The sequence below is a fragment of the Strongylocentrotus purpuratus genome, unplaced genomic scaffold, assembly GCF_000002235.5.
Source record: "Strongylocentrotus purpuratus isolate Spur 01 unplaced genomic scaffold, Spur_5.0 spur5_scaffold_8, whole genome shotgun sequence".
NCBI lineage: Eukaryota > Metazoa > Echinodermata > Echinoidea > Camarodonta > Strongylocentrotidae > Strongylocentrotus > Strongylocentrotus purpuratus.
Window position 1 is genome coordinate 23,416,517 of NW_022145614.1, and position 19,854 is coordinate 23,436,370.

General features: G+C 38.6%; 2 protein-coding genes across 3 annotated transcripts in view; both read left to right on the forward strand.

Annotated features, from left to right (window-relative positions):
- The window catches only part of LOC115918365 (borealin-like), a 29,994-nt gene extending 10,140 nt beyond the window's left edge, over window positions 1-19,854 (forward strand). For both annotated transcript variants that reach the window (XM_030975294.1, XM_030975293.1), the window contains exon 9: window positions 19,725-19,854. In XM_030975294.1, the coding sequence (XP_030831154.1) occupies window positions 19,725-19,814 (90 nt within the window). In that variant the 3' untranslated portion in view covers window positions 19,815-19,854. The remainder of the gene's footprint in view (window positions 1-19,724) is intronic.
- On the forward strand, window positions 481-3,560 carry LOC115920185. Its single transcript, XM_030975291.1, has 7 exons — window positions 481-671; window positions 1,005-1,162; window positions 1,610-1,681; window positions 1,975-2,094; window positions 2,394-2,513; window positions 2,835-2,954; window positions 3,276-3,560. The coding sequence occupies exons 1-7, from the start codon at window positions 542-544 to the stop codon at window positions 3,519-3,521; spliced, it is 966 nt and encodes a 321-aa protein (XP_030831151.1). The 5' UTR covers window positions 481-541; the 3' UTR covers window positions 3,522-3,560.

Genomic DNA, 19,854 nt, shown 5'->3' on the forward strand with positions numbered 1-19,854 from the left:
GTGTTTGGATTTATTGAAATGCGCATGCCAATGATCTTCATCAGCAAGGCATACATTTTGTTTGATATATTCACTAATGAATGGGCCTAGATGTAGATCAACACAATTCAATCACGTTGAAGATATGCTCTAGATAAGTCTAGACATTGTGATATTGATACAAAGTCTAAAAGCTGTAGTCTAGGTGCAGACAAGCTGATATTCAAACTTTTAATTCATAAGTATATCAACTCACAGTATGAAACTCAGGCCCTGTTGAATTTCATGAGTAAACCAACAAGATTAATTTACCATATTTGATTTGAGATTTGAGAAAATAATTGTTGGTTTATTCATTGCGCACGTAAGAAAATATAGCAAAGAAAAAACAATTATAAATAGCGTTAATTATTTTCCATTTCTACATGTATGTTCTATAGATATGCTGAATGATACAGAAGACCTGGTTTTGGTCCGTTGGACGAAAACTGGAAAAAAGAATGTGGTGGCTGTTCAGGATTTAGAGGAGATAGATGGAGTGTGGGTTGGGTCAAGATGTACAATGAAGTGGAGACGGCAAAGCTGGAAGGGTACCATTCTGGCTGTTGAAGACCGGAGAGAGGCTGAGCCAGAGAAAGAGAATGACTCCAGCGACAGTGATGATGACAATATGCCTTTAGCTGTCCTTGCTAGTAAGTTACCCATATTTAAATACTGTTCCAACGATTCATTCTTTGTAGGATATTGTAACAACACTTCCTCAATCTGTTTTAATGTAATCTTCTTTGCATTGAAGTGGTTCATGTAATTATAGAATACAATTATCATTTATCTCAAATGTTAGCATGAAAATCATCAACAATGAAATAGAAGACTTTTTTTTGAGGTACACAGTTCTATTTTAATCCCCATTATAGTTACTTATGAGATCATGATACAAGTGCCTGTCAGTGTGCGCATTGAGAGGAAAGTTTAAAATCTTGTTGAAAACTACTTAAAACTTTTTCTTTTGTTTTCATTTGCAGAAAGATCTGTGAACCAATGTTCTACTAAATATGTCGCGCAGCATTGTGGTCATCCATCGTGTTTCGTTGAAGTATGGGCTGCATGTGTCCGTTGCCATACACTTTTGTGTCATGGGCATTGGATGGGGGATGACCCATGTGGCTCACATTCATACTTTGTAAGTATTATTTGATTATATTTCAAGTCACTGAACTAATAAGAAGATATCATATGAATACCGGTAGCATTTACTTTTCTAAAAATAGTTTGATATCTGTCATTACAATGTCCTTAGAGTACCAATATCTCACGTCTTTTTAATACAATAAGTTCTTTTGTACTTCAATGTCATTGATAATTGATTTCCTATTTGTGAATGCATGTGCTGCCCAAGAAGAATTGGAGGTTATCACCATGATTTAGTTCTTGACTGGATTTGCATGAGATGTTTGTATCTGAGGCTTAGAAGATTGCTACAAACTCATTTGATTTTCCTTAGTTAACTCGTCACCAACAATGATTCTTTCAGAGTGTTTACGTATGAACTATTGTATAACTAATATAATGTCAATGCTTTCTAGTAACCATTTCTCTTCTGCATCTTGTATTACTCTTTCATAAACAGAATGAAACGGTACCTATCCCAGAGCAACACAATGACGAGAAGATCATCTATCATTGTATGCAGACCATCAAGGTATATGTCAGCTCTAAGACATGTATGAATTTATTTTTTGGTATACTTAAAAAGAGGATAGAGGGAAACACTGGTGGTGAAACTTAATGATATTTTACTCAAAAGAAGAATTGTTATAATAATGGTCATATGATGATCATTTAAGATAGTTCTATTAGGTAATAACTTGTTCTTTTCTATGTAAAAACTGCTGTAAAAAAAAAAAAAACCCTAGTAAAGGTACAAAATATGATGGGTTAGCAAATTGGATGAAACCATATTCCTGCAACACATTTTCTGTAATACACTAACAGGACTGGGACTGTGCAGGCACTTCACCTCAGCCATACAACGAAGACATGGAGGAAAGAAGGCAGGACACTGACGATGAATGTGCTGACAGTGCAGCGCAGTCAAAAACCCACACAAACCAGGTAAGTCAGTTTAAGGCCTCTAACTTATATATGAATGAAGGCAACCATCTTTGATGATCCAGTACAACCGTAAACTTGTATAAGGCCAATAACCTTATAAAGTTGTCCCTAACTTTATTTAGTTGAACTTGAATACTTTTGAAATCATTTAAGATAGTTCTATTAGGTAATAACTTGTTCTTTTCTATGTAAAAACTGCTGTAAAAAAAACAAACCCTAGTAAAGGTACAAAATATGATGGGTTAGCAAATTGGATGAAACCATATTCCTGCAACACATTTTCTCTAATACACTAACAGGACTGGGACTGTGCAGGCACTTCACCTCAGCCAGACAACGAAGACATGGAGGAAAGAAGGCAGGACACTGACGATGAATGTGCTGACAGTGCAGCGCAGTCAAAAACCCACACAAACCAGGTAAGTCAGTTTAAGGCCTCTAACTTATATATGAATGAAGGCAACCATCTTTGATGATCCAGTACAACCGTAAGCTTCCAATACGAACCAGGTAAGTCAGTATAAGGCCAATAACCTTATAAAGTTGTCCCTAACTTTATTTAGTTGAACTTGAATACTTTTGAAATCATTTAAGATAGTTCTATTAGGTAATAACTTGTTCTTTTCTATGTAAAAACTGCTGTAAAAAAAACAAACCCTAGTAAAGGTACAAAATATGATGGGTTAGCAAATTGGATGAAACCATATTCCTGCAACACATTTTCTCTAATACACTAACAGGACTGGGACTGTGCAGGCACTTCACCTCAGCCAGACAACGAAGACATGGAGGAAAGAAGGCAGGACACTGACGATGAATGTGCTGACAGTGCAGCGCAGTCAAAAACCCACACAAACCAGGTAAGTCAGTTTAAGGCCTCTAACTTATATATGAATGAAGGCAACCATCTTTGATGATCCAGTACAACCGTAAGCTTCCAATACGAACCAGGTAAGTCAGTATAAGGCCAATAACCTTATAAAGTTGTCCCTAACTTTATTTAGTTGAACTTGAATACTTTTGAAATCATTTAAGATAGTTCTATTAGGTAATAACTTGTTCTTTTCTATGTAAAAACTGCTGTAAAAAAAACAAACCCTAGTAAAGGTACAAAATATGATGGGTTAGCAAATTGGATGAAACCATATTCCTGCAACGCATTTTCTCTAATACACTAACAGGACTGGGACTGTGCAGGCACTTCACCTCAGCCAGACAACGAAGACATGGAGGAAAGAAGGCAGGACACTGACGATGAATGTGCAGACAGTGCAGCGGAGATATCCAACGACGACACCAATGAAAACACACAGGCCATTGACGACGACTGTGCAGTTAGTGCAGCACAGTCGAAAACCCACACAAACCAGGTAAGTCAGTTTAAGGCCTCTAACTTTTTAAGTTCCCAGAACTTACATGATAAATGAATAAAGACCAACATCCTAAACCACCCAGAAGCTTCCAAGACAAACCAGGTAAGTCAGTTTAAGGCCAACATCCTTGAGGTTCCCTGACCTTACTGTACATGAAACATGAAGATAAACATCCACAAACCAATAGTAACTTAGCTTCCAAGACAAACCAGGTAAGTCAGTATAAGGCCAATAACCAAATCCGTTTCCAAGTCACCCAAGCCCTATCCACAGCTAAGCCACCACAACCCAACATTAGCAAACCAGAACTTGCCGCTATCAAAGATCTACGCAGCAACCCGTCAATTCACATTCTACATGCAGACAAGGGCAATGCTTCAGTAGTTCTGAACAAAGTGGACTACAACTCCGACTTACAAACAACTAAAGAAAGATCCCACACTAGCAAAGGAAAGGAAACTCAACCAGCGACTCCTCTCTCTTCACAGGACAGAAGTCATATCCAAGCCACTCTACTTCAAACTTTGCTCATCTTCAGCTACCTGCCCCATCCTGTTTGGCCAGACGAAGATACACAAACCTACCATTCCACTTCGTCCCATCATTTCAACCCAAGGATCGCCTTGCTATGACACAGCCAAACACCTGACCTCGATTCTCCAACCACTCGTAGGACAATCGCAGCACCACATCAATAACTCCAAGCATTTCGTCGACATCCTCTCCAAGACCACCATACACGATACAGACATTATGGTCAGTTTCGATGTTGAATCTCTCTTCACCAATGTTCCTGTCACCAAATCCTGCCGAATCATCAAAGAACGCCTCGAAGCTGACGACACCCTCCCCGACAGAACTCCCCTGACAACGGATAAAATACATGACCTCATGTACTTCTGCCTCAATTCAACTTCCTTCAAATGGCGAGACAATTACTACCAGCAACTTCAAGGCGCAGCCATGGTATTGCCTCTAGCTTTCACCGGTTATAGCCAAAATCTTCATGGAGCACTTCGAAACTACGGCACTCCAGACTCTCTCACAATGCCCTTCTCTCTGGCTCCGATATATGTCGACGACACATTGGTCATCTGGCCACATAGCAGACGTTACTTAGACCACTTCCTCGTCCACATCAACCAGCATCACCCGAGCATCAAATTCACCATGGAGACTGAGCAAAACAACAGCATCCCCTTCCTAGACGTCCTCATAACCAAATCGCCATCCGGCAAGCCCGCTCACCAAGTCTACAGGAAACCCACACACAGCGATAGATATCTTCACTACAGATCCTTCCACCATCCATCCGTACAACAATCAGTCCCCAACGCCCTCATCCGCCGAGCCCATCAACTCAGCGATGCCGACCATCTAGACCAGGAAATCCAGCATGTCACCACATCCCTAACTACTATCGACAAATACCCAAGACATAAGATCAAATCCAAGACTCCCGCCAGCAAGCCCGCAGCCATCACCATCCCTGAAGAGAACCAACCTGCAGCTACACCACCGAAACAAACTGTTGTTCTTCCCTATATCGGTCAAGCCTCTCACAAGATTCAGCGTATCCTTCAAGCAGCAGACATCCAAGTTCGACACAGTTACTCCCACAAAGACAAGCATCCAAACCACAAGAAAGCTGGAGTCCACAAAATACCATGCGAATGTGGAAAAGTCTACATTGGTGATACAGGGAGAAATCTGGAAACAAGACTCAAGGAGCACAGAACCAGCTTCAGACTCAGCGATTGGGATAAGTCCGCCATCGTCAAACACGCCCAGCAACACTAACACATCATCGAATGGGATAACAGTCATTTCATCTCCATAATGAAGCACTGGCATACACGCCGAATCCGAGAAGCCATTGAAATTCACTGCCACAACACCGTGCCCCAAGACTCAGGATTAAATCAACGACATCTAGAAACCCCTTATCAACAAGTACCCGGTCACTCCTCCTCCACAACCACCTCCACCACCGCCTTCACCACCCCCACAGACACCCGTACATCAACCACCGCCACCCGCCACCCGCCGAACCATCAAAGCAGCCTCCAGCCTCATGCACAGCTACAATGCACAGCAGACGACAGCAGACTACAATGCCGCCAACGTCGGGGACACACACAGCGTTTCGCCAACAGCATTTTGATTTGATTTGATTCGGTTTATTGAAATAAAAGAACATGCAGCTGGGAAGCTGAAATAATTCAATTTACAAAGTCAATATACAACACAATAAACGAACAAAATATGAATGACTAAAACGTACGACTATAAATTATGCAAAATGAGAATCAAATATTACATCAAAATCTAAATATATTACAAACATTAAATCAAAATCTAAATATATTACGAATATTACATCAAACTCGAGATATATTACAAGTATTACGATAAAATTCAAATATAATACAAATATTAAAAACATTAAAAACCTTAAAAAACCTTCTGTGTCATCAAAAAAAAAAGGGAGAGAGAGAGAGAGAGAAAGAGAAAGAGAAAAACGGAACTAGAAATATATTGTGTGAAGAAAGAAGAAAGAGGGAGAAGGTGATAATAGCTGAGGAAAGGGGTTAAGAAAAGAGAAAGAAAAAAGAAAAAGATGAGGATCTAAGAGAAGAGGAAGGAGAAGGGGTTTCACACAAAGCATGAGTAACATGATAAAGCACGAAATGTAACAACCTAAAAGTACAAGGATAATATTATCAAAAAGATATTGCACGAGGTAAAGTAATATGGGTATATTACATTGAAGAACAATAAAATCAAAGTTATTAGAGGAAAGGTGCAATATGTCAACAACGTATTAAAGAGAATAATTATACAAGTAAAGAATTGAGAATACACAATAAGGCAATACACTTGCATGTAAACGGATAGTGATACACAGTAAAACTATTTGCTTATAAGGGGGAAGAAAGAAGAAAAAAAGAAAGACAAAAAAAAGGAAAAAAGAAAATTGTGATGACCCTACTGACATTTCAAGGAATAGAGAAATCATGCATCTTATAAACGATAGAGAGGAAACAGATACGAATAGAAGAAGAGAGGGGAAGAGGGAAGACAAGAAAAAAGGGAGTATAGAAAAGTGAAAAATAAGATCAAAGAACAGGGAATATCCATGATAAATAAATTTGCAAATTAAAGTGAACTGCATTATAGATAATCATTGAAGATCATTGCATTTTTACGTGTAATCTCAACAAAGTACCACAGCTATAAACAGTGAGAGAGATAAATAGATAAATAAATAGTTGATATAGCTGCATTACAATGACGAATTCAAAACTAATGGCATTCAAGGAAAAGAAAAATCATGCATCTTATAAACAATAGAGAGGAAACAGATACGAATAGAAGAAGAGAGGAGGAGAGGGAAGACAAGAATAAAGGTAGTGAAGATAGTGTAGAATAAGATCAAAGAACAGGGAATATCCATGATAAATAGGTTTGCATATTAAAATGAACTGTATTATAGATGATCATTGAAGATCATTGCATATTACGTGAAATCTCACAAAAGTAACACAGCTATGAACAGTGAGAAAGATAAATAGATAAATAAATAAGTTGATATACTGCATTACAATGAGGAATTCAAAAGGACTGACAGAGAAGGGATAGTTGATAGCCTATATCTCTGCGTTCTACAAAATGGAATGTCAAGACTTTGAGAGTTCCGAAGTTGTAATCGCGTACGGGACTGTGATTGTCTAGTAGGGGGCAAAAAGTTACGATAACGATCAGACTGGAGCAAACCTTCACCAAAACGAAGGAGAAGCTCATTCCTTCTTAGTTCCAAGGAAGTGAGTCCATACAGGATGAGTTGCTTACTATACGAGAGAACATTGGGGAAAGCTATGCAGCGGAGGACACGTTTTTGAACCCGCTCAAGTTCATCAACCTGAGCCTTGGTGAGACTTGATCCCCAGACAGGTGATCCAAACTCCAACAATGGACGAATATAGGACTTGTAGATGATCAATAAATCCTCTACATTAGCACCATTCTTTTTCAAGACGCTTAGGATGTACAATCTACGTGCAGCACGAGAGACCATGGTCTGGACTTGACGATCCCATTTAAGATTCGCTTGTATCACGATTCCAAGAAGAACTTGTGAGTCGACCCATTCTAAGCGACTTCCGTTGATGGTAAACGGTACTTTCGGTGGAGGATTTCTCAAGAAACTAAATCGCATGACTTTGCATTTCTCTGGTTTGGGCTTCATATCATTCACATTGCACCATTCACTCAGCGCATCGATGTGGGTTTGTAGGGAACTTTCTTGTGATTTATGAACAACTTCCAACATACTGAGGTCATCCACATACTTCCACCTATCCTCAGTAGTAAGGGCCGCATCGTTCACCATAACGAGGAAAATGATCGGACCCAATTTGGTCCCTTGGGGGACGCCGCAAGTGAGGTTCAACGATGTTGAGGTTTTACTCTGGTACCTCACTGTTTGAGAGCGATCGCTGAGAAAGCTGCACACAGTTGGTAGGATAGAGGCGTCTACACCTATTCCAATAAGCTTTTCAATTGCAATTCTGTGATTAACTAGATCAAAAGCCTTCATGAAGTCTACTGTGCAAAGGTTTACATGACATCCCTGTTTGTCAAGATTACTTTGGATGACGTCTAACATACTTATCAAATAATGATTAACAGAGCTACCTTTAATATTTCCGAATTGAGAAGGATCTATGTGGGATTTCAAATCTGACATTATCCAGTCCGCCAAAAAACTCTCAAAGACTCTAGCAAAAACAGAAGTGATGGATATCGGGCGGAGTTGAGAAAATTCAGATGCTCGAGGAACCTTCGGGATTGCACATACTGAGGCATTCTTCCATTTTCGGGGAAAGCATCCGGAGCGTAGACAATGGTTGAAGATCTTGGTAAGGGGCGCGGAAAGTTCTAAGGCAAACTCTTTAACTAAACAGACGGGAATATCATGCGGATGAGCGGCCTTCGAAGCATTGAGACGCTTGAGACGAGCATACACTTCATTATCCCGGATCACAGGGGGTGATGATGGCGCCGGAAGGTACGCAGGTAAAGTTGACAAATTCAAAGGAGGTAACTGCGTACATATACCAGTGAAATATGAATTCAAATCATCAGCTACTTGTTGAGGAGATTTTTCACTTGAAAATTTCAAAGGTTGTTTGGTGAAACCAACGAGAGAACGTATCTGGCGATGCCACTTTCCAGGTTCGGAGTGTTTCAGACATTCAATCTTATTTTTGTAGTAACTCGACTTCGCATATTTGATGTTTCGTTGAACCTTATTTCGAAGTTTTCGATAGGTATCCATGCTTCCTTGTTTGTAAGCAGCATCTCGTTTTATGATGGATTGTCTAATTATATTATTGAGCCAGGGTTTGTCCCTATTCTTACGCTTAACAGTAATTTCTGGGAAGCATTGTCTGTACTTACTCATAAGGGTGTCGAGTAAAACGTTGACTTCATTATCTGGATCGTCCAAATTACACAATTCTTCCCACTGGTGGACAGTAATCCATTGACCAAAAGAGCGCACCGAGGAATCGCGAAAAGGTCTAAACTTGACATCTGGTGACCTATCGGACTGAATCAATTCATGTGGATGAACACTAACAACTCGATGGTCACCACTGGAGATTGGGGCGCTAACAATGGGTTCGCAGAAATGTTCTGGAATACTAGTAAGGATTTTATCCAAGATTGCATTATCCCGAGTAGGTTGATTAACTAGTTGTGTCATAAGTGTGTGTTGCTCGATGATTTCTGTGCGGAGATCGTTGAAGTCACCCAGGACAAGGATAGCAGCATTGTCAGTAGAATTAATAACATCATTAATCCGTATGATGTGATCGATGATGTCATTTTGGTAAGGTGAACGAGGGGGTGCATAAACTACACCGACATATAAGGTTGATTTCAAACGAACATTGGCTGACGAAGTCAGTTTAACCCACAAAATTTCCAGATGAGCTGGTACATGCTCCTCAAATACTACCCTAGAATTGATGTCATCGCGAATGTAGAGGGCCACCCCTCCACCTCTTTGTGCAATACGGTCACGATGAAATAGATGAAAATTTGGTAAATTGTAACACGAAGCAGGTTTATCAGCTGTAAACCAAGTTTCTGTCACGGCTATGACATGTATAGACTTGTGTTGCGTGGAGATTGTTGCTTCAAAATCATCAAACTTGTTTGAAAGTGACCGCGCATTAACAAGTAAGATCGATGGGAGAAAACCTCTTTGGCCATTGCCATGAGTGGGGCATGCACACCCCACTCATGGATTCGAAACTCCCCCAAGTCCGCAACCCAGAGACTCCAGCTCATACGGACGAGCAGACCATCCATGTCTACTCCCCGATGACTCAAGCCCACACGGTATGTATTTTTCCCCGACGTCCGCAACCCGGTGACTTAAGCTTACGCACGCCAGCTATTCTCCACTCCTGACGACGGATTGTCAACCTGTTCGAAACGTCGAGCCACTCCCGCCACTCATCCTCTCCAAGCGCTATAGTTCTCATTAGAACTATAAGCTAAGAAAGATAACCAACAGTCTTTTTCAAGACTATACCAACAGTCCTCTTCAGGAGTCCTCAAACCTCCCTCTGTCTCACATGGTGCATCCCCAAGCCTAATGTATTGAATACTTTTGTAAGGCAGTACATTTGGAAACTATTTGTTTGCATTTGTAGTCACTGAAACTACTTATAGGTTGGAAGCTCTACTTAAGGAAATCGTGGATGTGCTGACAAAGTTGATTAAAATGGACTATATCTATTAAAGCATTAAAAGTCCTTAGCATTTACACTTTATGCCATTTTATACAGGGTTTAAGAGCTACACCTCGTGTGAGAAATGAGGAGGGATGGCAGAGAAATGTTCGGAAGGATATGAGAGACAAAGGACTAGACTACACCTCTAGGGCTGGCAAGCAGGTCCCAAGGAGAAAGATTGGACCCCCTTGTTCAGAACACTGTCATCTTAAATGTAGAGAAAAGTTCAATGAAGCTCAGAGAAATGATGTTTTTCATGCTTATTGGGGTACAGCCAATTTCTACAGGCAACGTGATTTCATTGTCAATCACATAAAACTTCAGAACAAAAACAAGAAAAATCAAGAAGAAGCTCAAACCACACGTGTCTCTAGAAAGTACTTCTTACCAAATGATGATGACAAATTACAGGTGTGCTACAAGTTCTTCTGTAACACACTAGATGTAAATGAGAAATTGATAAGATACACGATCAAAAAAACCAACTGTGGTAGTTTCAGAAAGACAAACACAAAGAAAAGTGTGCCACATAACAAAACTAGTCAGTTAAAGCTGAATGAAGTCAGGGACCACATCAACATGTTCCCAAGGGTAGAAAGCCATTATTGTCGAAGTTCGACTACACGCCAATATTTGACCACTGACCTCAATGTTTCGAAAATGTATGATTTGTACATGGAAAAGACTATAAGTCCAGTCTCCATGAAAGTGTACCGAGATGTCTTCCTAAAAGAGTTTAATCTTGGCTTTCATCAGCCAAAGAAAGACCTTTGCAAGGATTGTGTCGCATTCGATGGTTTAAGCGCAGTTGAAAAGGCCCTTGTACAGCAAGAGCATGATCATCATGTTTCTCTAAAAGAAAGCTGCCGAAAAGAAAAAGCACTCGACAAAATCAGAGCGGCTGAGAGTGACACTTTTCATAGTGTAACTTTTGATTTGCAGCAAGTACTGAACACTCCAACCGGGAATGCTTCCTCCCTCTACTACAAGCGGAAGCTGGCCACATATAACTTGACCTTTTTCGATCAGGTTTCTCATGATGGTACATGTTATGTGTGGCATGAGTTTGAGGCAAGACGTGGCTCCTGCGAGATAGGAACCTGCATCATGAGATACCTTCAGGGTCTGCCAGAAGAAATTGAAGAAGTATCATTATTTTCAGACTCATGCATTGGCCAGAATCGAAACAAAAATGTGGCTGCAGGCTTGTTTCATGTGGTGCAGACTAGTGCATCTTTGCATACCATCGACCACAAATTCCTCCTGAGTGGTCACACAGAGATGGAGGTTGATAGTATGCATAGCTGCATTGAGAGGGCCAAGAAGGGTCGTGTCATCCACCATCCGGATCAATGGCAAGGGGTGATGCAGATGGCCAGGAGGAAGAAGCCATATGTCATAAATAGTGTCCCTGGCATTGAATTTCTCGACCTTAAAGACCTTTCTCAGCGTCTGTTTCCTTCCGGGGCAAATCGAGACACGACCGGCAAAACAGTCAGTTGGCTGTCAGTCCGCCAAATTAGGGTGCAGAAGAGCGACCCAGGGTCTGTGAAGGTTCGGTCGAACTTCCAAGAGGATTTCCAGGACATTCGTGTTCATGGAAATAGGAGAAGACAGAGGGAAGATCTGAAGACCCTCTATGAGCACCCCACTGGGATTGCTCCTGCCAAGAAAAGGGATCTTCTTGAGCTGTGCAAAACGGGCATTATCCCAAGCCAATACAAGGGATTCTACCAAAGCCTCACACTTGAAAAGTGTAGAGATCAATTGGGGAATGAAGTAGAGGCTCACACCCTTGAGGAATAAAGCTTAAAATGTGTGTTTCCCAATATAATGCAAGTGTTTTTTTATTGTTTCCATAGAAGCTTCATTCTTGAGAAGAACACTGCATGTGTTCACCCATTATCAGATTGATATCTTGAGCCTGCTCAATAAGATTTTTTAACAATACATTTCTTTCACATAAATTCTTGAATCGTTGTGATAGTTTGATACTTATTTACATATTAATAAGACGTACCACTTATAAAGCTCATTTTCCATCGCCTGTTTAAAAGCTGGTAATACTCAGAGGTTGCTGTGAGCATTTCCTTCCTGTGATTAGCATCTCCAGACTTTCTCCATTTTCTTTCTTTTAAGCGAACACCTATCTTGTTGTTCTTCAGAGCCTTATCATATCATGGAGAATGAGGATGCAGTGATATCACTTTCTGTATTACTGGAGCATGCTGATCAAGTGCAGTGGCAAGGGTATATACGGTTGTAGATATCAACCTTTTCATCAACACTGATGTCATCCAGATGTGTAATGCCTGCGAAGCTATCTCTAATGTCACTCTGGAACTTATCATAGCTAATGTCTCTAATCTTGCGGACAATGCATAGTCCACCCTTGTCATCCTTTTCCGAGGTAACTTCACAAACTGCAATCAACAGCTATTGTGTCTCTGATATCCACCGATTGCCTTCGGTTCCACATAGCAGCTGTTTTTGGCACTCTAATTGGTCGCCATATTTCTGTGATATGGATAGGCGGGGATCTAAACCTACCAGGAATCAACTGGGATACGCTAACATCAGATAGCCAGCGGACCCCTGCTCAGCTAAGTGGGCGCTTCTTTGATATGCTCCAAAGCTGCAACCTCCAACAAATGGTGGATTTCACAACAAGGAAGGACAACATCTTAGATCTCTTCATGAGTAATCGGCCATCCTTACTATCTAAATGCAAACCACTTCCTGGACTAGGGGACCATGACATCGTAATGGTCAACTCACGTATCACTCCCCAACGGGCTAAACCAGTGAAGCGCAAGATATATCTATGGAAGTGAGCAGAAGTTCAACACATGAAAGATCAGTGTGTATTGTTCAGCAAGTTCTTTGCTTCTAGATTTAGCATGGAAAACGCTGTCTCTGAAATGTGGATGTCCTTCAAATCAAATCTTCTTGAAATCCTGGAACAGCATGTGCCCTCAAAAATGTCATCCATACACTACAACCAACCTTGGAAAAACACCAAAGTGAAGCGTCTATCAAGAAGAAAGAAGTGTCAATATGTGAAAGCAAGGAGCTTAGCTGGCACCCAAGAAGACTTTGAGAAGTACCGAGCTCTGAAGAAAGAGTCAAGATCTGCATGCAAACAAGCATGCAACGACCACATCAGGAACATCATTTCATTTGAGTCCAAATGCAACCCGAAACAGTTCTGGTCATTCATTGGTGTTGCTCCTCTTAAGTCACCAGGAGGAATCATCCAATCTGACTGCACTTCCAAGGCAGATACCCTCAACAAACAATTTGCATCAGTATTTACCAAAGATGAATGCCCAACTAATATTCCAGACAAAGGTGACAGTCCTTATCCCTCCAAGGAGGACATTGACATCTCTCCAGCTGGTGTCAACAAGCTATTATCTGGACTTGATCCCTACAAAGCGACAGGCCGGGACGGAATTTCGGCTAGGTTACTCAAGGTACTTGCTGATGAAGTCACCCTAGTACTTGAAACATTATTCAAAACATCTATTCCATGCAAGATCTAAGAGCATATCATCTGCAGCTGCACCATGAGTCACCTTGATGAAAATAACATCCTCTCAGATGCCCAGCATGGATTTCGCAAACGTCGTTCATGTATCACCCAACTCATCCTTACCTGTGACGACCTTGCCATGGGTCTAGACCGAGGCAAACAGCGCGACATGACTTCGTTCGAGTTCTCAAAGGCCTTCGACAAAGTCCCTCACCATCAACTTCTATACAAACTGAAATTCTATGGCATCCATCAGTCTACACTGAGCTGGATACAAGACTTCCTCCACAACAGCTAGAACACAGAAGGTAGTTCTCAATGGATGTTTTATCGCCCGTACCTCAGTAACCAGCTTCACGACTGAGGTGCAGTAAACACAGTTGCGCTATAGGATTGCGTCTGTTCTTTTTAATCGCACATAGATTAGATCTTCTACATCACTGTACATATATCTGCACAACCGGTGGCTTGTACTTCAACAGAAGAAAAAGAAGAAGAAGAATATTATGGTTAATTTGAGTTTATGTTTCATTGGCTTCTAATGAGAAGGGTTCTGGGAGTCTCCTAATCCCACCCCTTTTGCCTCTGTGACTGACTGGCTTGGAGTGTATTCGAATTAGGCTGGTGATTGTTCTCCATGTCTGGGAGGAGATTTTTCCCTTACTACAGTTTTCCCTCAAATTATGCAGATATTCACTTGAGTACCGATGATAAGGATGGTCATTTAATGGACCAGGGTTGAGGTCTATGTCACCACATTTCAGGGGTGGTGATCTAAATGTTGCTGTAGAATTTACATAGCATGATATTCTGCTTCCAATACATCTCTCAAAAAGTAGTTTGCCGCTAAGCAGGCTTGTGTTGTATACTTCTTGTACATGATGTACTTGTTTTTACACATGAGTCCTTATATTTAAAAATTTGTGAGGCAGCAAGAATCAGGAACAAGAACAGCACTTTCATTGTCTGTTTGTGGGACTAATCTGTTCTGTTTGGGTTGACAATTAATGAAGACTTTGCTGGCTCAGCAAACTTGGTTGTTGCAGTCCTTTATTATCTTGCCAGTAGCTGAGCAGGCCAGAATGGCTTCGATCTCTCTGTAATATTTTCACTGCGTTCAGGTGATACAGAAATGTAAAAATTGTACATTTCTCTGAGCAATGGGTATGCTAGTTCATGCATGCGTGTATGGAATTTACATTGCAGTATATTTTGTCTACTCGATTCAGAATGGACGAGGCAGAAATGCTATGTTATAAGTAAAAAAACAAATATACAATTCTGCCAGTGCCATACCAATTAAAGCACCTAAAAATGTCAAAGCAAAATTACGATTTTTGTTTTTGCAATTGTGAACTCATGACAGGTTAGAAAAGATATCTTGTTCACATTCTTTAATGTATTGTCAACAGATTAACAATAAATTAAATCAAACTCGTTAAGTGGAATAATATATAAGAATGATATGCTGTTACTTGCCCAAAATAGAAACTTGTGTAAGAAAATGTGAGATAATCATGTTTCATGTAGTATAGAAATGAATGCTGACAATTTAAAATGATCAATAACATACAAACCTGACAAAGAGAGGAGATAAACAAACTGTATTATCAAATAACTGAAGTTTAATGTATTTTGTTTGTAATATCTCTATGGATTTAATTTTTGGGAGACTGGCAGGATTATGGACATTGCTTGTATTTTGTATGTACACAAGATATCAATTATCCTGTCAAATGTTTATGGATTCATATGGTGTTCATGTAGTGAATGTGTATTCTCATGAATATACTTTTGCAAGTTTGAACTATGATAATCCTTCGTAGTACAACTCATGTGTATCAAAGATAGTAGTAAAATCAAAGCACATAGAAAAGGCCATCATAATGTGAAATGTATGTGATCTTTCTTTTGAAAATGTTCTACGGCTGCAAAAATATAGCACATGGGGTACACAATTATCATAATTTTAAGATTTTGAGTCATGTTATACTTACTTTTTGAATTTGAATTACAACAAAACAACAACATAACACAATGTTACAAATGTATTCAAGTGGGTAACAAAATAACAAAAATATCCATGTACATGAGTTACAAAGAAAATAACAAAAATATCCATGTACATGAGTTACAAAGAAACTCATGTGTATCAAAGATAGTAGTAAAATCAAAGCACATAGAAAAGGCCATCATAATGTGAAATGTATGTGATCTTTCTTTTGAAAATGTTCTACGGCTGCAAAGATATAGCACATGGTGTACACAATTATCATAATTTTAAGATTTTGAGTCATGTTATACTTACTTTTTGAATTTGAATTACAACAACATAACACAATGTTACAAATGCATTCAAGTGGGTAACAAAATAACAAAAATATCCATGTGCATGAGTTACAAAGAAAAAGAAAATATCCATAGTTGAGCTATGTGTACAAATTAAATTAATCATATACCATGTCATATCAAAACCTGTGAATTAGCTATAACTTAATAATACATAGAGATTTGTGACTGGAATTGAAATTCACAGAGTTCCAATAGCGTATAAGTGATTCAAATAAAAGATATTTTAAAACTTAAAAACTTAAAATGTTGTTAAAGGGAGATCCAAAAGTTAGCTCGAGTGCTAGTCGGGATTGGTTCTCCAAGTTTCTAAAACTATGCAAATTCATATTGATATTTATTTTGACTTAATATATTATTTGATCCTCATGATTCATCTCTGCTTAGGAGTTTAATTCTGAGATTTTGACGAAATGATGATCTTGTTTTTCTTCTCTTATATTATATATATATATATATATGAAGTTTATACAGGATGTATTTTACATGGATATTTTAGTTGAAATTTATTTAGATCAGTGTGAAAACAGTGTGTGTATATATGCACAAATTAAATTAATTTGCTCTGACTAATGTCGTATGAAAGACATGATTTACTATTTTTATGAATTATTTAGTCAGTTGTTTTTATCGACTCAGATTCCATTGTTACTCTCTTTGTGAAGAATACTACAAACTTAATATAAAATATAAGTTTTGTGTTATGCGACATAGTGTGATATTAGATATATATTCACTATTTGAGAGTTACAGATGGTCTTTCACGCATGCATAGGATCTGATACCAGAGTAAAAGACTTTAATCTAATTTTACGTGAATGAATTGAAAACAAATTATGTTCAATTGTTGCAGTTCTATATGCAATGTGATGTAAAATATTGATTTAAATTTGATATTGCTGAATATTTTTATATTTGTCTTTTTGTTCATCAAGATGTACTCTTTGAAATTGTATAATTGGGATAATGAAATACAATGCAGCACATGTAAATATGTTAAAAAGCGTAATGAATTTCCCAGCCTCAAAAGTGGACATAATATAACATTATTATAATTGTTACTACAATCGTGTGACACCACAATATTGATACTCATTTGATTTTAGAAAATAGAAGCACAAGTTCTTTGTGGTTTTGCTATAGTAATGTAAATATCTTTAAAAACATTTTAATTCAGATTTTAGTAATGCATTGTGACATGAATTAAATAGTTTGTACTTACATTGTATACTGTATATAAACAGAGAGAGAAAATGATTATAATATAACTTATTTTAATTTATGATTGAATTAATTTATCAGTGGAATTTGATATTTATTAATTATAAACAAGATATAATAACTTATTGAACAGGATATAATAAATTGACATTTCTAATTTGTTCCTTAAAAATGATAGCCTTTGTGTCATTATTCCTGGACCGACAATGAAAATGATTGATTCTTACTGTCTGAACGTACAGTGTTTGATGAATAATTGGAATATTAAAAGCATGCATGAAAGTGGTGGACTGTATAATTAGTGAACGAGAGAGACATTTACGGTTTTATTAAGAAATTTGTTGAACTCTAAACTTATCAGATAGTGCATATTATTATAATTTGGCTGAATCCGTACAAATTGATAAAATAATAAGTCTAGTTTCACAATGGGCAAACAATAGAGCCCAAATATCGCTTTCCTCCCCTTTGTATCGCTATAGCTATAGGCTGCACATAGCACATGACCAAAATAAAATGACAAGATAATGTTACAGAGTGTGAGACCGCCCCCGCCCAACTTCAATTTGTTTGGCTAAATCAACACTGACACATCTCAGTGGTATATCTTTATGTTGAGTTACCTCTTCCCCCCCAAAAAAAATGTAGAGTACGGCCTTTGTGCAAACAAAAAACAAACAGTAAGTAACTGCCACTGCTTATCATCCATTTAACTAGCCCATTTCATTTTTTAAATGAATCTAATGTACAAGATGAAGAAGGAAAAATATTGGCGAAATAAAACAAAACAAATATATTATAAGTGTATCAGCAATAAACTAAATAAAGAAATGAAGCCCTTTTTTTTTTTTTTTTTGCTCAACGGGGGGGGGGGGGGGGGGGGGAGGGGTTATGAGCACTATCTTTTTTTACTCAACATTCCCCCCCCCCCCCCCCCCGCGCCAAGGATCCGCCACTGGATGTGTAAACAGAATTATAACGTCTTTGGGGAAACTAACTGCACAAATTAAAGCTACAGCGAATACGTACAACTCGTAGAGTTACGGCCTTTGTGCATAGAACGCGCATTTTTAGTGCCCGCACAAAAGCCGTTACGCGCATAGCGGCCTTTGTGCAGGAAACGCCCAGCGCGTTCAACTCACTGCACAAAGGGCACTAACACTAAATCGACGATAACTAAAAAAATAGTGCTTGCTTTGCAAAAATAAATTGCCAGTCTAATAGAGAATGGCACAATCCACGTATTCATGTATGATTTTTATCTGTTAAAGAAGACTTGTGAGTTTAAACCTTTTAAAACGCGATATCTCGGAACTAACTTTTGACCCGCGTTGCGCGTTAGCGGCCTTTGTGCGGGCAAGCGACGGAGTAATGCATTCAGGAAAATCTTGAGTTGTGTTCTCAAAAGTATGTTAATAAAACAATGTCATAAGTGACTCATAACCAATGAAAACCCAGACGAACCTTTGGTTGATGTCTTTGTAACATGCACCAACGTGTTATTCCACATAATTTCATTTTTTTACGAAAATTGAAGGGAAATTCAACCCTAACAACAAGATACTCTAAAAGAAAGCAAAATAATCAGTAAAGCAGACTGGTAAAACTTAAAACGAAATCGAACAAAAAATAAGAAAGTTATGTGTTTTTAAAAAGTTGTAATCACTAAACGTATGGGCAATACAAATTGGTAGAATCTGTACTGTCACTTCGACAAAGTGCCTGACAACTTTTTCATTTGTTCCAACACACAAAATGACTAAAATGTCAATTTTTCAAAATCTATGACTTGGGAGTGTTTTTTTATTTTTTTATAGAACCTTTAAATAATATGCTATCCACAATATAATTTTAGTAGTACCCCAGGGGAGAAGGCACTTAAGAAATGGGACAGTTACCAACCACTACGTTACAATCCAGTAACCAAATTGCCAATTTAAGATTTTCATAGCTTTAGTGATCTTATATTTCAAACACTCACACTTTCATATTATTGGTCTGATTTGTTGTAAACTTTCGCCATTCTGTTACTCTTATTCTTCCACTTTCATACAATTGAAATCATTACAAAGGTTGGATTGCCTTTTAATATATTGTTTTCCCTAACGTAAGAGAACATATTTTTCAGACACCCTGGCCATGTATAATAAAGCCTTTTGATTGATTGTAAGGTTAGTATTGAGTGCAAGTCTATGACTCATCTTATATTGATCACACATTTAAGATTAATCATAACTCTATGTAATATGCTGTCATGGTCTTCCTTGAATCCATATTGATACACAACTCTTTATCTTTGTTTCTCTTTCTCTCTCTCCTCCAATCCCTGGCTTCAATCTACAGGAGACTTTGTTCACCCAGGAGGATGTTGACAGACAAAACATCCTGATTCTTCAAGAAACTCTGAGCAAGCTCTTAAAGCAGTCCTCATAAGCACCCTTCACATGACATATGTATTAAAGCATTCAAAACT